Source organism: Haliotis rufescens, unplaced genomic scaffold, assembly GCF_023055435.1.
Source record: "Haliotis rufescens isolate VD_foot unplaced genomic scaffold, xgHalRufe1.0.p SCAF_3, whole genome shotgun sequence".
Classification (NCBI taxonomy): Eukaryota; Metazoa; Mollusca; class Gastropoda; order Lepetellida; family Haliotidae; genus Haliotis; species Haliotis rufescens.
Window position 1 is genome coordinate 11,469,860 of NW_025964001.1, and position 22,008 is coordinate 11,491,867.

The following is a 22,008-nucleotide window of genomic DNA, read 5'->3' on the forward strand; positions in this document are numbered from 1 at the left end:
ACCGTATTTCCTTGATTAAACTCCTCCCAATTCTTTCCGACATTCTTTCCCCCTGGTGTTTAATCACAACTATAGTAATTGAGAGAACTCTGTGCACAAAAATAACCAGGCATTTAATCGATACCCCAGCGTTTATTTGAGGCTTGGCATTTAATAGAGGAAATACGGTACATCGTTTTGGGCGGATTTATGGCAGCAAATATTTCTTAGTTGACTTTCTGAAAAGCATATGGTCAACCAAAGTTTGGGGATGGTTGTCCTTTTCTGTTAATTGGTAATGGGAAGACAAGAACCGTGAAGAACTAGTCAGTGCTGAACAAGCAATACACCGGACAAAACAGTATGTTTTACAATGTCAAGGCCGTATTTAACATTTTTTGACTGGGGGGCAAATAAGATTATTCATTTCTTATTCAAGTTAACTTTCACAAGGAAAAATGTTTTCTTTAAAAAATCCCTCCCTGCCCCCCGGCTGGCTACAGCACTGAATGTTCCAAGCTTATACAGCTTAAACTATCCGTCAACGACTGGACATTCACCTGTTAGGTGTATCAGCTGATTATAAATTCTCAAATTATCAGTCATAAAGTTTGACTAAGCTGCTTAAATATACAAACATATGTAATTGATAAACATTACACTCAGCTGGTTATCATGGTTATAAGAGTTGAAAACAATATCAAGGGGTGTAACTCTGTAATAAGTTAAGTAGCCTATTGCCTTCTTGGACTAAGTTTGCATACACATAAATACTGATAGTAATAGTGTAATGATATTAAAGAAAAGTAATCAAAGACTAAAAGAGTTATTCAGTCAAAGAATCCTGTACTTTGAAACCCCCAAAAGTAATTAAAGAAACCCATCAAAACGTGGAACAAAACATAAGTGATACATCATAATCAATCTCATTAAAACCAGATCTTAGTTCTCGCTACCGCTAAACAAAGATCTGAGGACATCCCATTACGGGTCACGTCAGACCGACCTTGCGCGAACTTTGACCGACCAATGGAATGACGAATCAGAAGGCAGTTTTCTCGTGCTTTACGGCACAAATTTCAAATTCGCGACACCACTTCGAAACATATTTTGACAAATTCTCGATTACAAATTTGAAACCTGAACAAAAAGACATTCTGGAATGGCTAATAGATGGTCTAGATTGTAAAGATTCAGTCGTTAAACCCGTAACTATCGTTCGGAATACCCCATGTTAAAGTTTTCGAGATTGCATGATTAGAAATCACATTCCGACTGTCACTTTCATAATCTGGTAAGCGATGCACTGATTGGTCGGATGAAAGGTCGTTCTGACGTGACCCCTAATGGGATGTCTTCAGATCTTTGTTTAGTGGTAGCGAGAACTAAGGTCTGGTTTAATGAGATTGACATCATAATATGCCTAAATACAGAAGTATATTCTTAAAGTAAACCTCAAACTTTCAATCTACATTTGCTTTCTCCTACAGGCTTTTCAAAGTACTTAATTTCCTTTAACTGTTTCCTTATTTGGTCTACTTAGGGTCAAAATAAAAGAACTGGTTCTCAGGCAATGACTTTTGAAAATATAGTGTGGGCGGTGTTTTTTTGTTTCTTGTTTGTTCAAACTAGTATGTAACCAAATAAACAGTTGTGTACCATCAACCTGGGAATGGGCTTCCTTACATTAACAAGCACATAAACTCTTATTGCTGCCATGACCATAATACGAGATGCGCAGTAAAGCAGTGTACAGGTAAAGGGAAGAAACTACATGCTTTTATTTAGGATTTTATTTTTTTTAAATGGAAGTGAAAACGAAACGTACGCCAGACTTTATGATGATGCGGGCGGTGCCTGAGAACCAAGACTATTATTTTTTTTAGCCTTAGCTTCATCTAAAAATCTTCATATACAGAATCAAGTTTGCCTACAAATTGGATGTTTAAAAGTTAACTGTTAAAAAATGCGAAAGAAATGAACAAAGGCTATAAAAAGAAGTGGAAGGGAACATTTATAAATGTAGACACAACTCTTTTTCGTCAGCTTTGTTCCAATATACCTATGTGTATTCCATCAGTCCTCCATACAAAACAAATACATGTACGCATTGTCATCATAGTAGCATCGTGTAAGCCTTCGATAGACTCAGTGTAAAGCATTCTCTCTATCAAGAACTGGCCTTGTGTTAATAACCGTATAATATTCTTCCAAAATGTGACTCATTAAATATAAGATATTTACGTCTACAAAAAGGACTATCAAAATCTTTCTGTCTTCCAAAACAATTCATGTTGCCATTTAAAAACACAAAACCAGCATCCAGTCAGATTATATCCAAATCCACACCCCCATTGAATAAATTCTGAGGAACAAAATTGTGATAATATACTTCTTACTTATTATTAAATAAGATTAGATACTAGATATTTTTAATTTTTTTATTCCATATATTTTACTTACGTAAGTTCCAGTCAGACTAAAGAAAACTAATTAATATTTTATATTGTAGGAATGCAAAAAAATATTGAAATAGTCCTCATATGGACATCCAAATCAGCACTCTACATTAATTGTAAGTTGTAAAGAAGATATCCTCTAAAAAAATCCCAGCTTAGATACAGTCTTCTGCACCACTTCTTTCACCTACATAAAATGGATGGATTGTTTATGCTGGTGTTCTACTTTGCTGCTACTACTGTGCAAAAACTTCAATTTTGAATGCAGTGTTTGCTAAATCCTGGTTGGGCTGTGAGCAAACATCATTTCTATGGTAATCTTCAAAGCAATCATGACGATGCTACTCTTTTTTTAATAAATGCAAACATCTTTTCCCTGGCTTTTAGTCCCAGATCTTTGAAGTGTCCTGCACAAAAGAAAAACAGTTCCTGTAACAATGTAATTATTTTGCTACTTGCACAATTTAAAACAAATTCTAAATGTTATAAAATCAGAATCATAGGATTACAAAAATGGGCAAAATCATTTTATGTAGATCATATCATGAATAATACAAATATAAAAGGCTCACTACTGAGAGTTGCCTTTGTATTTTCATGCTTATCATTGTGGTTGCACAAAGTGCAGTGAGCTTGCATATTTCTAATATCTGTTATGTGGTTTCATGTGACCAATATTGACCAATCACAAAGTAGACACAGCAGTTATCTGAATAAGACATACCAGGCTTAGAGAAGAACCCATGGAGAGATCCTTTAATCATCAGACTCTCTGCATCAATTCCAGCTTCCTTGATTTTGCGCTTGTAATCTGAAACCAAACAAGGGTATGTGAGGCCAGAAAAGGTATTCAGGTCAAGGCAGGGGCAGGGGTGGGTGGCACTGTTGCCCCAATTGGCTGTGCAGAGTTGCATCCCTTTGTCATACCACATCTTCACGAGGCAAGTGAGTTAACTGACTATAAAAGTACGGTTTCCACCCTTGCCGAACTAGGCTGGTATTATGGAGTTACATTTTGGCTGGGCTAATGAGTCTATGGATAGTCAAATCAAAATCGCGCACCGAAATTGAAATCCGGTTTGTATATGTCGTGGAGATTTCTGTCGATTGCAGGATTTGAAAAGCATGTGCACCACCAACTCGTTGTCAACAGATATTTTCCAAGTCTTTTCATGTTTTTAATCAAGGTGCTCACGTGATTTGATGCACTTCGCTATGTAAGACCCGTTTTATCACGATATAGATCTTGGTTATCGATCAGATCGTTTTGACTGGTCGGCACCATTTTGTTTGAAACAAATGCAAGTGATACGAGAGGTGGAATTTGATTGGTCCATATGAGAGGCTTAGAAGGGACATAACTCGTAGTAACCACTGGTGGCGCTACAGTCAAGCCCAGGAATTACAGCCTAGATCGGCAAGGGTGGAAACTGGACTTTTATTGTCAGTTAATTTCCTTGCCTCGGGAAGATGTCATACCAGAGATCTATGATTGTAGGTTTGATTCCAAGATTCACCCAGGTTCTGTTTCTAGGTTTGTTTCTAAATTGTAGGTAACAAAAATGGTAAATGCATCACTTTCGGTTTCCTCCCACATAAATCTGGCACACTGTGTTACACCAAAGAAACAGTGGTGGTGACTTTATCAGGCACAAATTTAGTTACTATGCAACAGACCAAGGAGTGAATGTTGTTTTATGCTTTGTGAGTCACATTTCACAGGCAGACAATCCACATTTGAGGACCCATGAAGATCCGGGTAGAGAATAGGTCTTCAGCAACCCATGCTTGCTGTAAGAGGTGACTGCTTGTTGTAAGAGGCGACTAACGGGATCGGGTGGTCAGGCTCACTGACTTGGTTGTTGCATGTCATCATATCCCAACTGCATGGACCGATGCTCATGATTTCAATCACTGGAATGTCTGGTTCAGACTTGATTATTAACAGACTGGCGTCATATTGCTGGAATATTGCTGAGTACAGTGTTTGTCAGAAAACAAACAAACAACAATCCGCATTTGAACATACAACATATATAATTGATTCTACATGTGAGTAAATGTTGTTTATGCTGCAGTTGGCTATTATCCAGCCATATCTTGGTAGCAGTAAATACAGTGACCACTTTCCATGCTATTGGAGTATAACGACTTCACAATCACACGTGGGGCAGAACCTGACCACCCCAGTCAGTCAGCTCTTACGCCAACCATGTCTTACTAGGGACACAGTGTCATCCTAAATCTACAGGGTGATACTAAAAGACACATATGAGGGCTGGCTGTCTACATTTCTAAAGTTAACACCTCAGTTGCTCTTTGTGAAATGTTGTTCAAACATGAGCTCTGCAATAACAGATAATAACAGATGGTGAATTGTCTGTCTTGCTCCTTCTTTGATATTTGAAGTTGGCAGAAAGTTAATCTTACTGGGAGTGGACCCCTGGTGTCGGAAACACAACCTGACACCCCTGCTAATGGACTCACCATATGCCTGGTCACGGAGTGGATCGAACTCTGCTAGAAGTAGGAGAGTGGGTGGGAGACATGTGAAGCTCTCACGAAGCAGTGGTGATGCTCGTGGGTTTTCTACCTCTTCTGGAGTTTTCACAAATTTGTCTACAGACCTAAGACAAAAATACAGAACCATTGTTTAATATATAGGAGAAAAATCAGTCTCAAACTGAGAACTTTGAATACCGGATGAAACCAAATCAAATGTCATACTTCCATGTCATGACAAATCTTTTGTTTCAAAATGATGAATTAAATGATACATGCTTAACTAACTGAAAACTAAAGGGTCTTAGCTCAATAAGTTTTTAATATAACTAGCTTTCAGACTGGATAGATTTCAAACAGCTGTATTTTCTATAGATATTAATTCAAATTGATTAACATTTGAAATAGCCTTATTAAGCATATGTCTATTTGTTTAAATTAGAAAGCAAACCTAGTGTGTTTTCAATTTGGAGGTTTTAACACACCTATAAATTTCATGAAAGTGTGAAGTTTCAAATTTGTAAAATGTACAGCTGAAGACCTCTAAATTGAAAACACAATTAACTATGACAACATAAATGTGACACTTCCATAATAGGGGAAGAGATCACCGATACAGCATCAGTTGAGTCTAAAATATTCCATAGGGTGAATGCATGAATACAGGGATAAAAAAAGTTGTGTTCCTCATAATAAAGAAGTTGACATCCATAAATTCTCTTCCTTAGGAAGAAGTCCAAACACTGTAGCATGAAAGAAATGAAGAATACATTCTAGAGTCTCACTAAAGTGTTGACGTTACCAACTTTGACAATACACTAAGTAGTTGTTCATCAGCTTCTGCACCTAACCAATATTGCCACACTTGCTCTAAATAATCGAGGAACTGCACCTCCTTATTTATCAAACATGTTAAAAATTAAGATGAGTATTTGATACTGACTACCAGTCTGGTCTAAAAAAGCAGTGTTTCTATGAAGATGTTTTCTTCATGGTAATGTGGTCATTGGGAAAATTCTAACATGTCTAGATTCGGTACTGCTGGTGGACCAATCAGAATTCAGGATTCCAAAAGCAATGATGGATTAGCCATTTAAGTCATGGGAGAAACCATGAGAATCTGTTTTTTTTACTACCAGAATCATCCCATTCGAGTAATGTCTCCGACTTAAACCATGTCATGGTTGAATACGTGACACTTTCTTATGGATAAAAACGTTATGGTTGATATATCATTTTCCATAATGACAAATAATTGTGTCAGTTTTACTACTTAATATGCCTTATGCACATTCAGAATGGTCAGTGAATTCCCGGTTCAGAATCAACTGAAACTATTGCGTGACGTCATCACAAAAGTATAAATATGCAAGAATACAAAAGAGGTCAACACTCAATATGTTGTCTGCAGCAATCATACTGACCATCTAAGGATGTCAACTGTCAAAATTGGGCCATTTTCAAATTCTGTACAAGATGGCTGCTCACATCTCAGGTCGAGCCACGGGTACACCAGCACCTGACAATGAAACACATCGATGTAGAGCATAGTCCTTACTGGGATATCAAGCATAGCACATTGATGTAGAGCATAGTCCTTACTGGGATATCAAGCATAGCACATCGATGTAGAGCATAGTCCTTAATGGGATATCAAGCATAGCACATCGATGTAGAGCATAGTCCTACTGGGATATCAAGCATAGCACATTGATGTAGAGCATAGTCCTTACTGGGATATCAAGCATAGCACATCGATGTAGAGCATAGTCCTTACTGGGATATCAAGCATAGCACATCGATGTAGAGCATAGTCCTTACTGGGATATCAAGCATAGCACATCGATGTAGAGCATAGTCCTTACTGGGATATCAAGCATAGCACATCGATGTAGAGCATAGTCCTTACTGGGATATCAAGCATAGCACATTGATGTAGAGCATAGTCCTTAATGGGATATCAAGCATAGCACATCAATGTAGAGCATAGTCCTTACTGGGATATCAAGCACAGCACATTGATGTAGAGCATAGTCCTTACTGGGATATCAAGCATAGCACATCGATGTAGAGCATAGTCCTTAATGGGATATCAAGCATAGCACATCGATGTAGAGCATAGTCCTTACTGGGATATCAAGCATAGCACAATGATGTAGAGCATAGTCCTTACTGGGATATCAAGCATAGCACATTGATGTAGAACATATAGTCCTTACTAGTACATGCACATCGATGTAGAACATATAGTCCTTACTAGTACATGCACATCGATGTAGAACATATAGTCCTTACAGGGATATCAAGCATAGCACATCGATGTAGAACATAGTCCTTACTAGTACATGCACATCGATGTAGAACATATAGTCCTTGATAGTACATGCACATCGATATAGAACATATAGTCCTTACTAGTACATGCACATCGATATAGAACATATAGTCCTTACTACATGTACTAGTACATGCACATCGATGTAGAACATAGTCCTTGATAGTACATGCACATCGATATAGAACATATAGTCCTTACTAGTACATGCATATCGATATAGAACATATAGTCCTTGATAGTACATGCACATCGATATAGAACATATAGTCCTTACTAGGACATGCACATCGATGTAGAACATATAGCCCTTACTAGTACATGCATATCGATGTAGAACATATAGTCCTTACTAGTACATGCACATCAATGTAGAACATATAGTCCTTATTAGGACATGCACATCGATGTAGAACATAGTCCTTACTAGTACATGCACATTGATGTAGAACATATAGTCCTTACTAGTACATGCACATCGATGTATAACATATAGTCCTTACTAGTACATGCACATTGATGTAGAACATAGTCCTTACTAGGACATGCACATCGATATAGAACATATAGTCCTTACTAGTACATGCACATTGTTGTAGAACATAGTCCTTACTAGTACATGCACATGGATGTAGAACATAGTCCTTACTAGTACATGCACATCGATGTAGAACATAGTCCTTACTAGTACATGCACATCAATATAGAACATATAGTCCTTACTAGTATATGCACATCGATATAGAACATATAGTCCTTACTAGTACATGCACATTGATATAGAACATAGTTCTTACTAGTACATGCACATCGATGTAGAGCATGGTCAAGCTATATAATGGTGGTGTGCATATTATCGAGTCTGGATCAAACAAACCAGCGATTGATATCATGAGCAACAATATGAATGGAGAATGATGACACACAATCAACCACGTCACCAAGCCTGACAACCAATCTACCTAATTTGCCGCTTACAACAAGAATTGGTTACTTGGACAAATTCAACCCAGCAATCGACCCGCACCTGGAACGCAATCCCCTTCGTCACTTCATGGCACAGGGTAGCAGCTATTGTCCCGCCAGCACTGCAGCCAACCACACCGATCTTGCTGTCATTGGTGCCACCTGGAGGCAAAACGTGGTACTATTAAGGATGGACAATCTCAGAGTCAACCTAAAGAGTCACCTTAATGTGTGCCAAAAAAACCCACAAATCAAAATGCTTTGTTAAACATCTTTATGTTTGTAATTTTGTTTTAAAAAAATTAGGAAGTTCTTTAATAATTCAAACCAAACCTAACCCTTTTCAACATTTCCCTCATTCACTAGTGCTTCTTGTATCTTGAATACTGACAAAGAAAATTAGTAAAAGAAAAATAATCAATCAGGCCAGCCTTAATACATGTTAAGCATCCACCTGCAGAGTTTGACAGTACCTATGAGAGCCTTGTTCATCATCACCCATCGCAGAACATTCTTCCCATCCTCAAAGGCTGCTGGGAACTTGTTTTCTGGGGCCAGTCGATATTCCACGTTCACAACCACACACGGAATGTCTCTGCAAGGTCAAGAGATTTAATCAACCTTAAATGTTCACAATTAAGGGTGGTCCTGGCCCCTTGAGGTTTTCCCAGTCTTATTAGAATCTGGGGAGCCCTTATATTTTCTACGATTAATCGGGGTCATGATAGTGACCTCTTTACTTTCCTGCTCAACAGCACACCCATAAGCATCAACATTAACCAATACATAGACTGTACATGGTATAAAGGTACGGTAATGATGCTGTTTATGGCAACTTTGTATTTAGGCAATCATAGACACAATAAATAGAGAACAGGCCTACAAGAGGTTTGTGATAATATTAAAAAATTGTAGGGTTTACAGATATTGTATTCAAAATCTTCTGGTTGGTAGGTGAAAATTTAAGCAACATTCACTGGCTCACCTACCCATCCTAGTGAACAGATGGTGATGTGGCTTCAAGCAACATTTACTGGCTCACCATCTCACCAACTTATTAACTCTTCTGTCACCCAGCTGCCCCTGAAAGAGAAAGCCATAGCTCCACCCCAAACACTCACCTTGCCAGTACCTGGCAGATTGGCCTGTCCGACTCCTTTGACCTGAACACCATGCCCCCCAAACACTCACCTAGCCAGCACCTGGCAGATTGGCCTGTCTGACTCCTTTGACCCAAACACCATGCCCCCCAAACACTCACCTAGCCAGTACCTGGCAGATTGGCCTGTCCGACTCATTTGACCCAAACACCATGCCCCCCAAACACTCACCTAGCCAGTACCTGGCAGATTGGCCTGTCCGACTCCTTTGACCCGAACACCATGCCCCCTCCATTGAAGTACACCAGGATGATGGGATTGGTGTTGCAGTTTCGTGGTTTGATCACATCAATGGGGATCCCATCTGGAACAGGAACACTCACATGTACACCTGCATTCTGCTGTGGGGATTAGGCAACGCCTGAGTTAATAGATATGCTGATTCTTACTGTACAGGATGTTTAATATTTTTAGTGTAAATTGTACATAAAAGCTTGTATTTATTTCTATCAGAGACGACTTATATAGTTACTGGCATGTGTGTGTGTGTGTGTGTGTGTGTGTGTGTGTGTGTGTGTGTGTGTGTGTGTGTGTGTGTGTGTGTGTGTGTGTTTGTGTGTGTTGGGTGGGTGTAGGTGGGTGTAGGTGGGTGTAGGTGGGTGTGTTGCGGGGGTGGGGAGAGGCTGCTTGTACTCATCTGGACTTATGCCAGTTTTATAGTGCCTACACACTGAGATACCATACTGCAGCTTAACATAAATGCATCACTGAGGCACAGTAGACTCTGAGCTGACACTGAGCCAGATGATCATTTCATTGAAATACGACATGACAGATGGTAGCAGGAGTGAGACGGCATTTCACTCCTGTTGTATACATATATGAGGGATGGCTGCAAAGTTCAGAGCCTAAATAAGTTGGGGTGAAACGATACAGCAAGGTCACGATACGATATTATCGTGATACATAGGTCTCGATACGATACGTATTGCGATATGCATATCTACTTTGAATCATGTGGAAACGATTTGGCTATAAATATTTCAGAGCAGGTTCCAAAGGAAAAGCTAGCTGTAGACATGTTCGTAGCAGCTCTTTTTAGTAGTGAACTTTTTAAAAGCTAATTACAACATATTTTGCAATATTTGACTGACAAAAATGCTGGGGTGGGGGTCATTATATGTGTAGTAAGTAATCTATTTTAGCAAGTGTATCATCTTGTATCGATACAGAAAAAAACGTTTTGTGTATCATATCGTCACATGAAATGTCATGATGCACCAGTACACCAATGTATTGTTTCACCCCTATAAATAAGATGGACGGCATTGATGGAATTGGTTGCTAACTATCCCATCCGAGGTCCACACACTTCTGCCAGCGATGCTGTAGTGCCTACATCCCACAGGTGTAGAAGGCTTCCTCCTGGTGGTGCAACAAAAGTCTTCCACAGCAGAAATGATGTCATCATCATTTGCATAATATTTGCCAGACATTCTCTCTTCTGATGAAATCTGGTGAATACGGAGGATGTTCAATGAGTTCAAAGCCACAGTCACACATTGACTGGCGACAACAAACTTGTGCATATCTGTATTGGCCTGGTTGAACAACACACCATTAGTGAGTTTTCCACAACATTTAGCCTGGATATTCTCGCAGCTGCCAAGGCAGATAAGCATAGCAGTGCTCATGAATGGTCTGACCTTTTGGAAGGTAGTCCACCAGTAGGATTGCTTTGGAACCCCAGAGAACTGAAGCCACCTTGCCAGCTGATTGAACAGACTTTGCCTTCTTCTTTGGGGGCGACATTAGGTGTTTCCACTGCTTTTGCTGTTGTTTTGTCTCTGGCTTATAGTGGTGAACCCAAGACTCATCCATGGTTTCAAACATTTAAAAACGAAATAATTTTCTCACGAGATGTAGACTGGAGCATTTCTGATCTGCAGACAGAAGTTCTGGCATTCAGTGTGTTGAAACCTTTATAATGGCCAAATTATTCCCCAGATGTGCTCAACTCCTTCATGAGAGATGCCTACTGTAAAAGCTATGTGACGTGTAGTGAGTGGTCGTTCATTCATGAAAATATCATTCGACATTTTCCTTAAAGTACTGTTGGAAATGCTAGAAAATGATGACAGTCTGAAACAGACTATAGAAATATGCGTATGTGACTCCGTTATAATGATAATAATGTAAAACATCTAATCCACACACAAAAACAATTTGGAGAAAATTCTAGATATGCATCTTCTAAAATGATAAAATGACATTGCGTTTTTTTTGTCAACATTGCTCCCATAATGCATGTTACATTACACTTGCATAGCCATAACCATGGTACACGATATGGAGTCTGTACTGGGAAATGTAAACAAATTCTTTACACTTTAGAGAGCTAGAGGGAAACCATTTATTTAATTAGGTAGGTTGAATTACCAAACTGCCCAAGCTATGAGGTTTTCAATTCAATTTTGTTATAGATCTAGATCTCTCTACCTGCTTATTCACCTGAAGGGATACGATGTTGTTGTTTTTTAAAGCGCATATTATACTCAATAAATCTTTTTTTACATTATGAATTTTAAATAACTTCTATTCTAATCTTTTTTGAAACTCTGAAATGTGCAACGTAGATCGGGTTAGGTAGGCAAAGCATGTAATCTGTTTTGTTGGTCATCTACCACCTACGACTCGACCTTCGTTACACTGCTGATCATCTATAACGATCATCAATTGTTTGGACCCCGAAGGTAGCAGTGTAACAAGGGATCACTGTACCATCAAGTCTACGGTATGATAAGAAAACAGAACAGGTACATGTATAGGGGTGGTCTCAAAAACAAAACTGGAAAGTAAAAGGATATTAGAGAGCTTTGATACAGGGTGGGGGCAGTTGGGTAGCCTAGTGGTTAAAGCGTTCTTTCGTCACGCCGAAGACCCGGGTTCGATTCCCGACATGGGTACAATGTGTGAAGCCCATTTCTGGTATCCCCCGCCGTGATATTGCTGGAATATTGCTAAAAGTGGCGTAAAACCATATTCACTCACTCACTGATACAGGGTGATTGGGCGTATAGTGTACAAACTTTATGAGCAGAAGGTAACCCTGACTTGCAGTAGAATTTGGGAGGAATTAAAGATACAATTAATGTTTCCCGGAGTGCACTCACTATTGCTCTCCAAGAGATGGGATTTCAATACACTGTGCGTGGCGATGACCGAGCATTTTCAGGGGAAAATATTCCATCCTGTTTATGTGGTCACATTATCTCCGAACAATTCATAACTATCACATCTAGGGCGTCCAGATAATTTACCTTGATGAATCCCCTCCACTGACTACATGTGGCTATCGGCAGATGGACAAAAAGCACCCATAGACCATCACGTTATGGTAATCATGTCATTGTTTTGCACTCTGCAACCCATGATATGGGGCTTATTGATGGATGTGAAAAAGAAAACTGGTGATTTTCATAAGGAAATTACAGGAGGTGATGTGTTCATAGACTGGTTGGAACTTCAGCTATTGCCCATTTTAAACAACGCCAGTGTTATTGTCATGTCAGTTAATAATGTCCGGGAATCAGATACTGTCGCCCAAACAATGAGTAGTCTTAAGGCGACTATACAGGAATATATTACATTGTCGACTTCAGACCATATGAAACGAAAGTTCAACTCATGGAGAAAATTCGGCTGAATAAGAAACCAGTAAAGTACAAGACATATGTGCTGGCGTCACAACACGGTTACGTTGTCTTACGTACGCCAGTCAGACATTGTGAGCACAACCCTGTTGTGCCCATCTTGGCTGAGTGTAACAGGTTCGTAGCATGACATAACACAACATTCAAAAGTACAGATTCATATACGTCATCAGCGGAGATAAATGCTACCTCAAGAAACTACTTCAGGATTCCAAAACCGCAACCTTCCAATACTCATCCTGTTTCATGGCTCTTAACTAGTCCATCATGTTTCCAAGCAAATATACTGCAGTACATATCCTAAATTGCTACCCCATCAACGCATGCCAATTAAGTACAATAACAGCAATATTTTGAGACCACCCCCAACTCGGTGACATTTGCACCTGGGAGAATGCACAGGCCGGTGTAAGGTCATCACCTCGGGACAGGTGTTAGGTAATTACCTCAGGTTATAGGCCATTTCATACATGCATGACAACACATATATTTTCTAAGTTTATCATCATTTTACCTGCAGAAGTACATTTTAAGGGTAATCACAAGGTCAGTTAGGACTGGCTAGATTAGGGCAATTTACGTTATTTTGATATATGCTCTTTTAATAGTCCTATAACTCGTATTTATTTCATGAAGCCCGAAATGCAGTTTTCTAGCATTTCCGACAGTACTGTCATAGCGACTGATTTATGACACCCATTGTCTGAAAGACATTTAATTGCAAAGACTCATTTCCCTGGAGCCATGACATCTATATGCCTTGAAATACTTAATTGCTGTTATTTATAAGATGCTAATCCTAATTGTTAATCCCCCTTTTTGTGTACATCGACCGTCCTGCTGATGAATTACTGTTTATATTTATTACTTACTAAATGTCAGGTGACCTTGGCTATATAAGCCTTGGTCCAGAGAGAAGAAAAGAAAGAAAGAAAGGTCTTACCCTTAGCCTAGCTAGGGTTAGGCTGGGTGCTCCGGGGCACCTAGACAACAACCACTACCACTATGTGCTGACCTGGCACATAGTGTCTTTTGTATGTATACATCTAGATGTATAAAGCAAAACTGTATATACCGCAAGCCATCGTCTCCAAGTTGTCACTTCCTACTGAGAACCATACGGTGGCCCCTTGCATATACGAGTGTGCAAATTATAAATTAATCATCGTCAGACTACGTGGGTTGTTAGTACTTCAGTGGTGGCAGTTGTAGGTCTTTTTGATCTTGGGTTATCTTCCCTTCCTGAACTCCACTGCCCACCTTTTAACAGTGGCAAAGAATATGCATGTACTATAAGTGTCAACCACTGTCAAACATTTTAGCCACAATATGCTCAATATGTATTCAAGACAATGTTTTGCCAATACACAGCCCCATGTCTTATCTCTTTGGACAACATGAAGGTTACTCAACATTATCATCAGCAACAATCACTGAACATGTGAAACAAGATGTACTCCTTTCATCACAAGCTGTTTCTTATACTAATGACCGCCTCCGTGGTAGAGCGTTTGCCCGGAGAGCAGAATGTCTGGGGTTCGATCCCCGGCCTCGTCATACCAAAAGACTTTAAAAGATGGTACTTGTTGTTACCCTGTCTGGTACTCAGCATTAAGGGGCTAAAACAAGGACTGGTCGGCTCGGAGTCCATATACTGTGTCTGAGTGGGGTATTCATGTTAAACTGCGGTATGGTATCTCAGTGGGCTACCACTATAAATCGGCATCAGTCCAGACTAGCACAAGCAGTCACACACACACATGCATGTCGCTATATAAGTGCAATAATCCTGGACGCGACGTTAAACCCAATATACATCTCCTATGAAAATTAGCTAGGGTCAAGGCTTGCTCATGTTAAACTATCCCAAAATAATCAACCCTTATGACAGAAGTCCCAAACAAGCAATTGATGAATTGAACAATGTTTATTTTCATTCATGTGAACATACTTGATAACATTCATAGCAATTTTTAAACTTAAGCAAATCCCATCAGTCAAAAAGGTTCATGCCATTTGCATGTGTCTTTAGCAAATAAAGCCTCAAGATATTTTTATTTTATTTACGGACCTAAAATGAAAGTCTGGTATCTTTACATCTTTAGTTCATGTTCTAGAGTAAGTAAACACTTCCTTCTGAGAGATTTCTCCGTCAAACAATGCCTCCCATTTATAACAAACCAAAAGAGATTTTACTGATGAGATAAGTTGAGCATAATGAATTGTTTGTCAGCTTCAACAATTTCCACAGGATTTATATACGTACAGAGTGTAGGCTCCAAGGGCTGTCAATGCTACTACATGTATATATATTGCTAAAAGTGTTCTTCTAAGATTTGGGTATGTTTAGAGTATCTAAAACTGTACTTTTTATGTCAAACTTATCCTTGAGGTTCTCAAAGAGCATGTTATCTGCATTACAAATATCTTGTATTGTATAAATGCCCCCTTTAGCCAAATTTCTTATAATAAAGATTGATATTATAATTTATTCATTTAACCACATGGGTTGAGATAAGATTTCACCAATATTGTTGAAGTTTGTCTCATAGTTTTTTCAGAATTTCCCCCATGACTTTATTTTTTGGTTTGGACTAGCCAGAGTATTAACCGTATTTCATTACAAGAATATGTACAGCATATACATAAATATATGTTTTTAATCAGTTCGTTGAGCAAATGGACAAGACAAAAAAACAACAGTTTGTTATATCTGTCTGTTCATTAGAAGGGTGTTCGTTATAAATGTAGTTTGCAGTAATCTAAGTCCTGAGACAGGTCAATTTTGACCAGATTGTAGATTTTTCAAGGGAACACAGGATGTTTGGGATGCAAACTTAGTTCTTCCTATACTGGCTATGCTACAGATTTGTTTGTCTGTAGGTATATGATACTGCCTTGTGTCAAGCTGTGCAGTGTGTCAAGCTGGACCATTACCGATCTGACAGTTTTATTACAAAACAAGATCCTTCAAGATAGGGACAAGGTCCTTCAAGATAGGGACAAGGTCCTTGCAGATAGGGACAAGGTCCTTCCAGATAGGGACAAGGTCCTTCAAGATAGGGACAAGGTCCTTCCAGATAGGGACAAGGTCCTTCCAGATAGGGACAAGATCCTTCCAGATAGGGACAAGTTCCTTCCAGATAGGGATAAGATCCTTCCCAATAGGGACAAGGACCTTCCAGATAGGGACAAGGTCCTTCTAGATAGGAACAAGATCCTTCTAGCTAGGGACAAGATCCTTCCAGATAGGGACAAGATCCAGATAGGGACATTTTCTGTGAATTGCACTGGGGTAGGTTACAAACAGCCCCACAAATGTGTTTGACTGAAAGCCTGATGTGATGCATCAGTCTAACATTGAAATCCCCATCCAAACAGATTTATGGCTTCTGAGCATGTGCAGTGACGTGACATCAGCAAATGGATTCCATCACAATGTCCATGCCTTAGACCCCTAAACTTATTCAACTCAAAAATAGATAGACGGGGTAAATCTCAGAATAACCAAGATGAAATAAATAGATTACCAGCACTGATTTCCTAGTTCAACCTGACTTTATTATACTGAAAAGTAATCACGACACTCTCATTTCCGCCACATACTGCCCCCTTTATTACCACTTCAGTGCATTCATAACCCATCACCTGCACCATGCACGCTCATGGGGACTTTATCAAGCAGCAGATCTCAAAATCTTGGTCTGGACAGGTTCATGCCATGGGGTTCCCACATGGTCACAAGCTGATGGAGAGACCAGTGGGTCATCTAGTAGGATGGTTAATGAGTTCACAGCTGTACTGTCCAAGACTATGTAATTATGTCCGTGTAATAACACCCAACACTGCCTGTACACCAGCCAGACGGTCGTAAATCTGCAGATCAATACCAGGCACTCCTAGCCCTCAACTCTGTCGACACTGACTCCGTTTCAATGGTTCAGTGTCATTTATATTTCATGATCGTAATTTAAACATATTTCATAATCTTTCATCACCACGCAATTTCAGATATGAATTATGAATCATCCATGTGTCTATCAAGAGGAAAGAGGCGAGACTGTTCCTGCTGAGATTGGTGGTGTGTGTTCTATATTATGTTCCACTCCAACAGAGAACACTTTACTCAGTTGGCGAGCTTTTCTACACATTGCTATGGCAACTGGTTTTATAATCCACGATTAAAGCTGTGGGTTTCAGATAGGTGGTTATGTTGGGAGGCACTGTTGAAGGTAGAATAATCTCAATATTCATGAAGTAATGGTGTTATTTTCCAAACATTCCCATTGTGTGATGATCAATTCATCTTTTAACACCATGGTGCCATTTGTTCTGCCAGTTTAATATTCCTGGTGTACTTTGTACATGTTGTACTGGAAAACAGAAGCATCCTAATTAGAACAAATTGATAAGTACCTGGTCACATAATGACATTAGTGTTCATGAAAAATAAATTGATTAGTAGCTCGTCAGATAAGTGTTGATGAGAATAACAAATTGATAAGTTGATTGTCACATTTGTGTTCATGAAAAATAAATTGATTAGTACCTCCTCAGATTAGTGTTGATGAGAATAACAAATTGATAAGTTGATTGTCACATTTGTGTTCATGAAAAATAAATTGATTAGTACCTCCTCAGATTAGTGTTGATGAGAATAACAAATTGATTAGTAGCTTGTCACATTAGTGTTCATGAAACATAACTTGATTAGTAGCTCCTCAGATTAGTGTTGATGAGAATTACAAATGATTAGTAGCTAATAATTTAAATTTGTCCTCATGTTTTACAACAAAACAGATTAGTTTATTGGACACGTCAGATGTTTAGTGAAAAATGTATAATGAGAAAGAATAAACTTGTTTTGAAGCAGTCGCTGAAAAATTATTCTGTCTTTTTTTATCAAAAATCCCAGCTCCTCGCACCCCTGAACCATTAAATGGTGGGTTGCCCAGTTCATGTTACAATCATGCACCTACCAGTGTTATCCACAATTACATTCAACAAGACTGTAGAGATCATTAGACAGTTCAGGGTTCAAGAGCTCAGCCTTTTTCACTTTAATGTCACTAATTTAGGGGAGATCCACTGCTTATATTTTATATTAGGGGGTTGTTATAAGTCGCAGGTGCTAGTTACAATGATTACGTTAGTACATACAGAGACCTGATCTCAGATAGCAGAGCAGAGCTCCAGATAAGCTATCTGCGTAAAATACGCATCAGAAACGCAGAAATCCAAGCGTATCAAATACGCACCGAACATTACAGATACGCTACAAAAATAAACTTTTGCATATCATCAAAATATTGTGAAGTAACCCTGCGTATCCGATTAGCAAATCAGCAACTTATTTTGAAATTATAAACGGGCATTCCGTTAACCTTGCCAAACTCCACGATGACAGTTACATCACGATCATTTGCCATCACAATTTCTTGTGGAAGTATCGTGGTATTTTTGAGTCCTATAAAGCTCTCGAACCTACACGACACCAGTTTGCAGGGACTAGATGAATAGTGTTTTTAAATATTTAACTTAAATACCCACATGTGTAAAAACTAGTGGGTAACAGAAATTTGAATACCCAGATAGAATTACTGATACCCAATGATTTTAAAATGCATGGGTAAAATACCCACAACACCAAAAGCTTATCTGGAGCTCTGGCAGAGTAACCATCAGGCAACTGGCAATGGTAACCACACACCACAGGGGCATGGGAACACAAGCACTCACATCACCATAACAACTTGAACCTGGAATCTCTACGGTGCATTAGTTAATGATCATCAAATCAATTTCTTTACAAAATAACATCAATACAGACCCTCACTGTCCTGTTCTGCCATTTCAGAACACTGATGAAGGGTGCTGCAGCGCTCTCACCATGGAGCCAGTGTAAACGTTTGTCCAATAAAGTGCAATATGATTTCCGTGGGAACTAGAGTTTGGGAATATTTTTTGGCAACCCAACTGTCTGTTAGTTTACCCTTTTTACTCAAGTACATAGCCTTATTGGTCTATAAAGTATACAAGTTATCAACTGGTTGTTGGATGGGTGGTGGAGGGAGAGTGGATGGTTGTATGAGTGGTTGAGAGTGAATGAGTGAGTGAGGGTGGTGGATGGTTGGGTGAGGGTGAGTGAGGGTGAATGGAGGGGTGGTGGAGGGTGAGAGGAAGGTTTCAGGGATGAGTGAGGGTGGATGGATGGGTGGTGGAGGGTGAGTGAGTGGGGGAGTGAGGGTGGATGGATGGTTGAGTGTGAGTGAGGGTGAATGGAGGGGTGTTGGAGGGTGAGAGGAAGGTTTCAGGGGACGGTGAGAGAGAGTGAGGGTGGATGGAGGGGCATGGATGGAGCATAGTTTGAAGGGAGTTTGAGAGTGAAGAAGGGAGGTAGGCTGGGTGAGGGAAGGAGAGTGGGTGGGTGAGGGAAGGAGGTTGGCTGGGTGAGGGAGGGAGGTTGGGTGGGTGATGGAGGGAGAGTGGGTGGGTGAGGGAGTCACATTAACTTCATATAATTTACTCCGATACGACACCACTCTGCGAGAAGACCTGAGGACACATGCATCCATGGGAGGTCACGTCAGGTGAACTTTCTAATTGGCCAATCAACATCAAGGTTACTAAATTCTTGGTGAGTGAGGGAACCATTCAGACAAGCATATCTGATTTCCATGTCTTGAAAACAAATATCATGTGTGAGTTCAGAATGAAAAAAACCCATTAAGCAGCGCTTTTATAGTTATCTAAACAGAAGAGGGTGTAGTAATGAGGGCATATCTGTGTTCTGTTATGTTTTTCTTTGCAAAGACTGAACCCAAATCCTTATATAGTAACCTGTCATCTGATAGGTTCAAGGGCCTCTGCTTCTTTCATTTAGATTGGGTGTTCAGTTTGCTCAAGGTTCTCCAACAAAAATTAAACATATTTGAATGCCAATGACGATGTGTTCATTGATTACATAAATAATCACGCGAGATGGGAAATATAACAGGCAACTATTACATTCACTAGCATCCAGCCATCATTTGGATCAGAGCCTGACTATCATTGGTTTCATTGAAGTACTATCCCTTTTCATTTGTTTGCTTGTTTATTTGTTAAAAAACTCAGCAATATTCCAGCTCGATGATGACTGCCTGCAGATAATCAAGTCTGGATCAGACAATCCAGTGATTGATATTATCCCCACTGTCAGGTTATGTAACAGCCACTCAACCACTTCACCGAGTTACTTAATCCATCTGCAGTAAAACGGAAGGTGATGATGATGATAAGATTGGAGATATAAGGAGCGCTTCCGGTGTTCCGGTAGGTGGCCTACGCCAATTGAGGTTGATCAGTTCTTTACTCTAATTGATTTTTCAGTCTGTTTTGAAGTGAAATAGGAGTTTGATTGATATAGTGGAATAGATTTTTTATGTAATACATACTGCACACTTCACATTGCAATTCTTTTCAATCTTACACAGCTATATGTGGGTACAGCTCGTCAAATGATGTCTAATAGAACAGCTTGAAGCACTGGAGCAGGTGACCACGCCCACCACACAGGGCTACCCAAAAAATAAATGGACGCGTCCACCGAGTCTCTACGTTATCGGAACAACTTGTCTGTCAGCATTTCTCTTCTCGTGTCGACTGACAGCGATCCGAAAAAGAACACAAACAGTTAGTTCAAGACTGACCCCAGATGTTGAAATGACATTGGACAAATCCCATACCCACTCAGTGTGCTATTTCGGTTACACATGAGTAATAGTAAAATTCTATGTGTGACAATGTTTCAAAGCACGTGCTAGGCATCTGACAATATGAGGCCGACGCATCTCTAAAAATATTATTGTTTTGATTGCATGAGACTTCCGTGAGAGCACTTGCCCGCCGCCTCCACATGGCCCCCCACCCCCACCCTCACCCCCAACGTACCTGGCAAGGCGGCTGAAGGAACCCTGAACTCCTTCACAGTGCCGGCGAACTCGTCGGCATCGTTGATCAACTTGGATGACGACTCAGCTGCTTTCCTTCTCCTGTCGTCCAGTGGGATAGAATCGTCTGTGATGTCGGTTCCGCCAGCTTGCTGAATCTCCAGATATGCCAGGGACTCACTGTGGACTTTGTATTTGGTAGCGAACTCGTCCAATCCTTCCGGCATTTTGCTTAATAACACCGCTACCGAAAAATACACACCGCGGAAGTGAAACCTCGGACGAACCCATTATGCGCAGAGGGGTCAGAGGTTACTCTGGGTCAAATCGCGTATTCTCTTAAACGTTCTTTTTCTCGTTACGGTAAACATTAATGTCGTGTTGTGAAAGGTATTGACGTTTGAGTATAAAACTGATAAGCTACGGGTGTTATTTTCATTAGGGCATAAAATCAGTGATGCTAAATGAATGGAAACATCTAACAGAGTTACTAGAAATGTAGTTTGATAATGTAAAGCAGTACTGATTTTCTTATCTTTAAGGAGTTTCGATCCATTTCGAGCTTTCAAATATTCAGTTCCAAGAAATTACCTAATATGATGCACTCATAATCAAAACAAATATAGTTCCCCACACACATTTAACCAAGGGAAATGCAGATATGGACTCGGTCTGGAGACATTGATGCAAGCACTCGTAAAATATTACCGATGTCGTCGCTACTACTCTATAGCATTGTCTCTACCAATACAGTATGCTCAAATGTGTTTCATGACTTGTTTTTAAATATAACTTTGCATAAATAACTAAATTGTGAATATATTAACTTGGTCTCTTCGCGAAATGGCGGAAATAATGCCGGTGCGACGTTAAATTTTAACTCACTCATTGTCTCTACCTTATCTCTTTGTCGCGTCTGTATTTCATCGTCTCCTCCATATCTCATGTGTCCACCGTGTCTCATGGTTTTCTCTGTATATCTCATATCTCCTCCATATCTCATGTGTCCACCGTGTCTCATGG

General features: G+C 39.7%; 1 protein-coding gene across 1 annotated transcript; it reads right to left on the reverse strand.

The window, feature by feature from the left end:
• Positions 1–1,279: 1,279 nt before the first annotated feature.
• LOC124146618 (carboxylic ester hydrolase LipN-like) lies at positions 1,280–21,279 on the reverse strand. Its single transcript, XM_046516977.2, has 8 exons — positions 20,987–21,279; positions 9,573–9,705; positions 8,715–8,836; positions 8,303–8,403; positions 6,365–6,459; positions 4,926–5,065; positions 3,163–3,249; positions 1,280–2,845 (listed from the first exon to the last, which is right to left on the reverse strand). The coding sequence occupies exons 1-8, from the start codon at positions 21,210–21,212 to the stop codon at positions 2,769–2,771; spliced, it is 981 nt and encodes a 326-aa protein (XP_046372933.2). The 5' UTR covers positions 21,213–21,279; the 3' UTR covers positions 1,280–2,768.
• Positions 21,280–22,008: the final 729 nt, after the last annotated feature.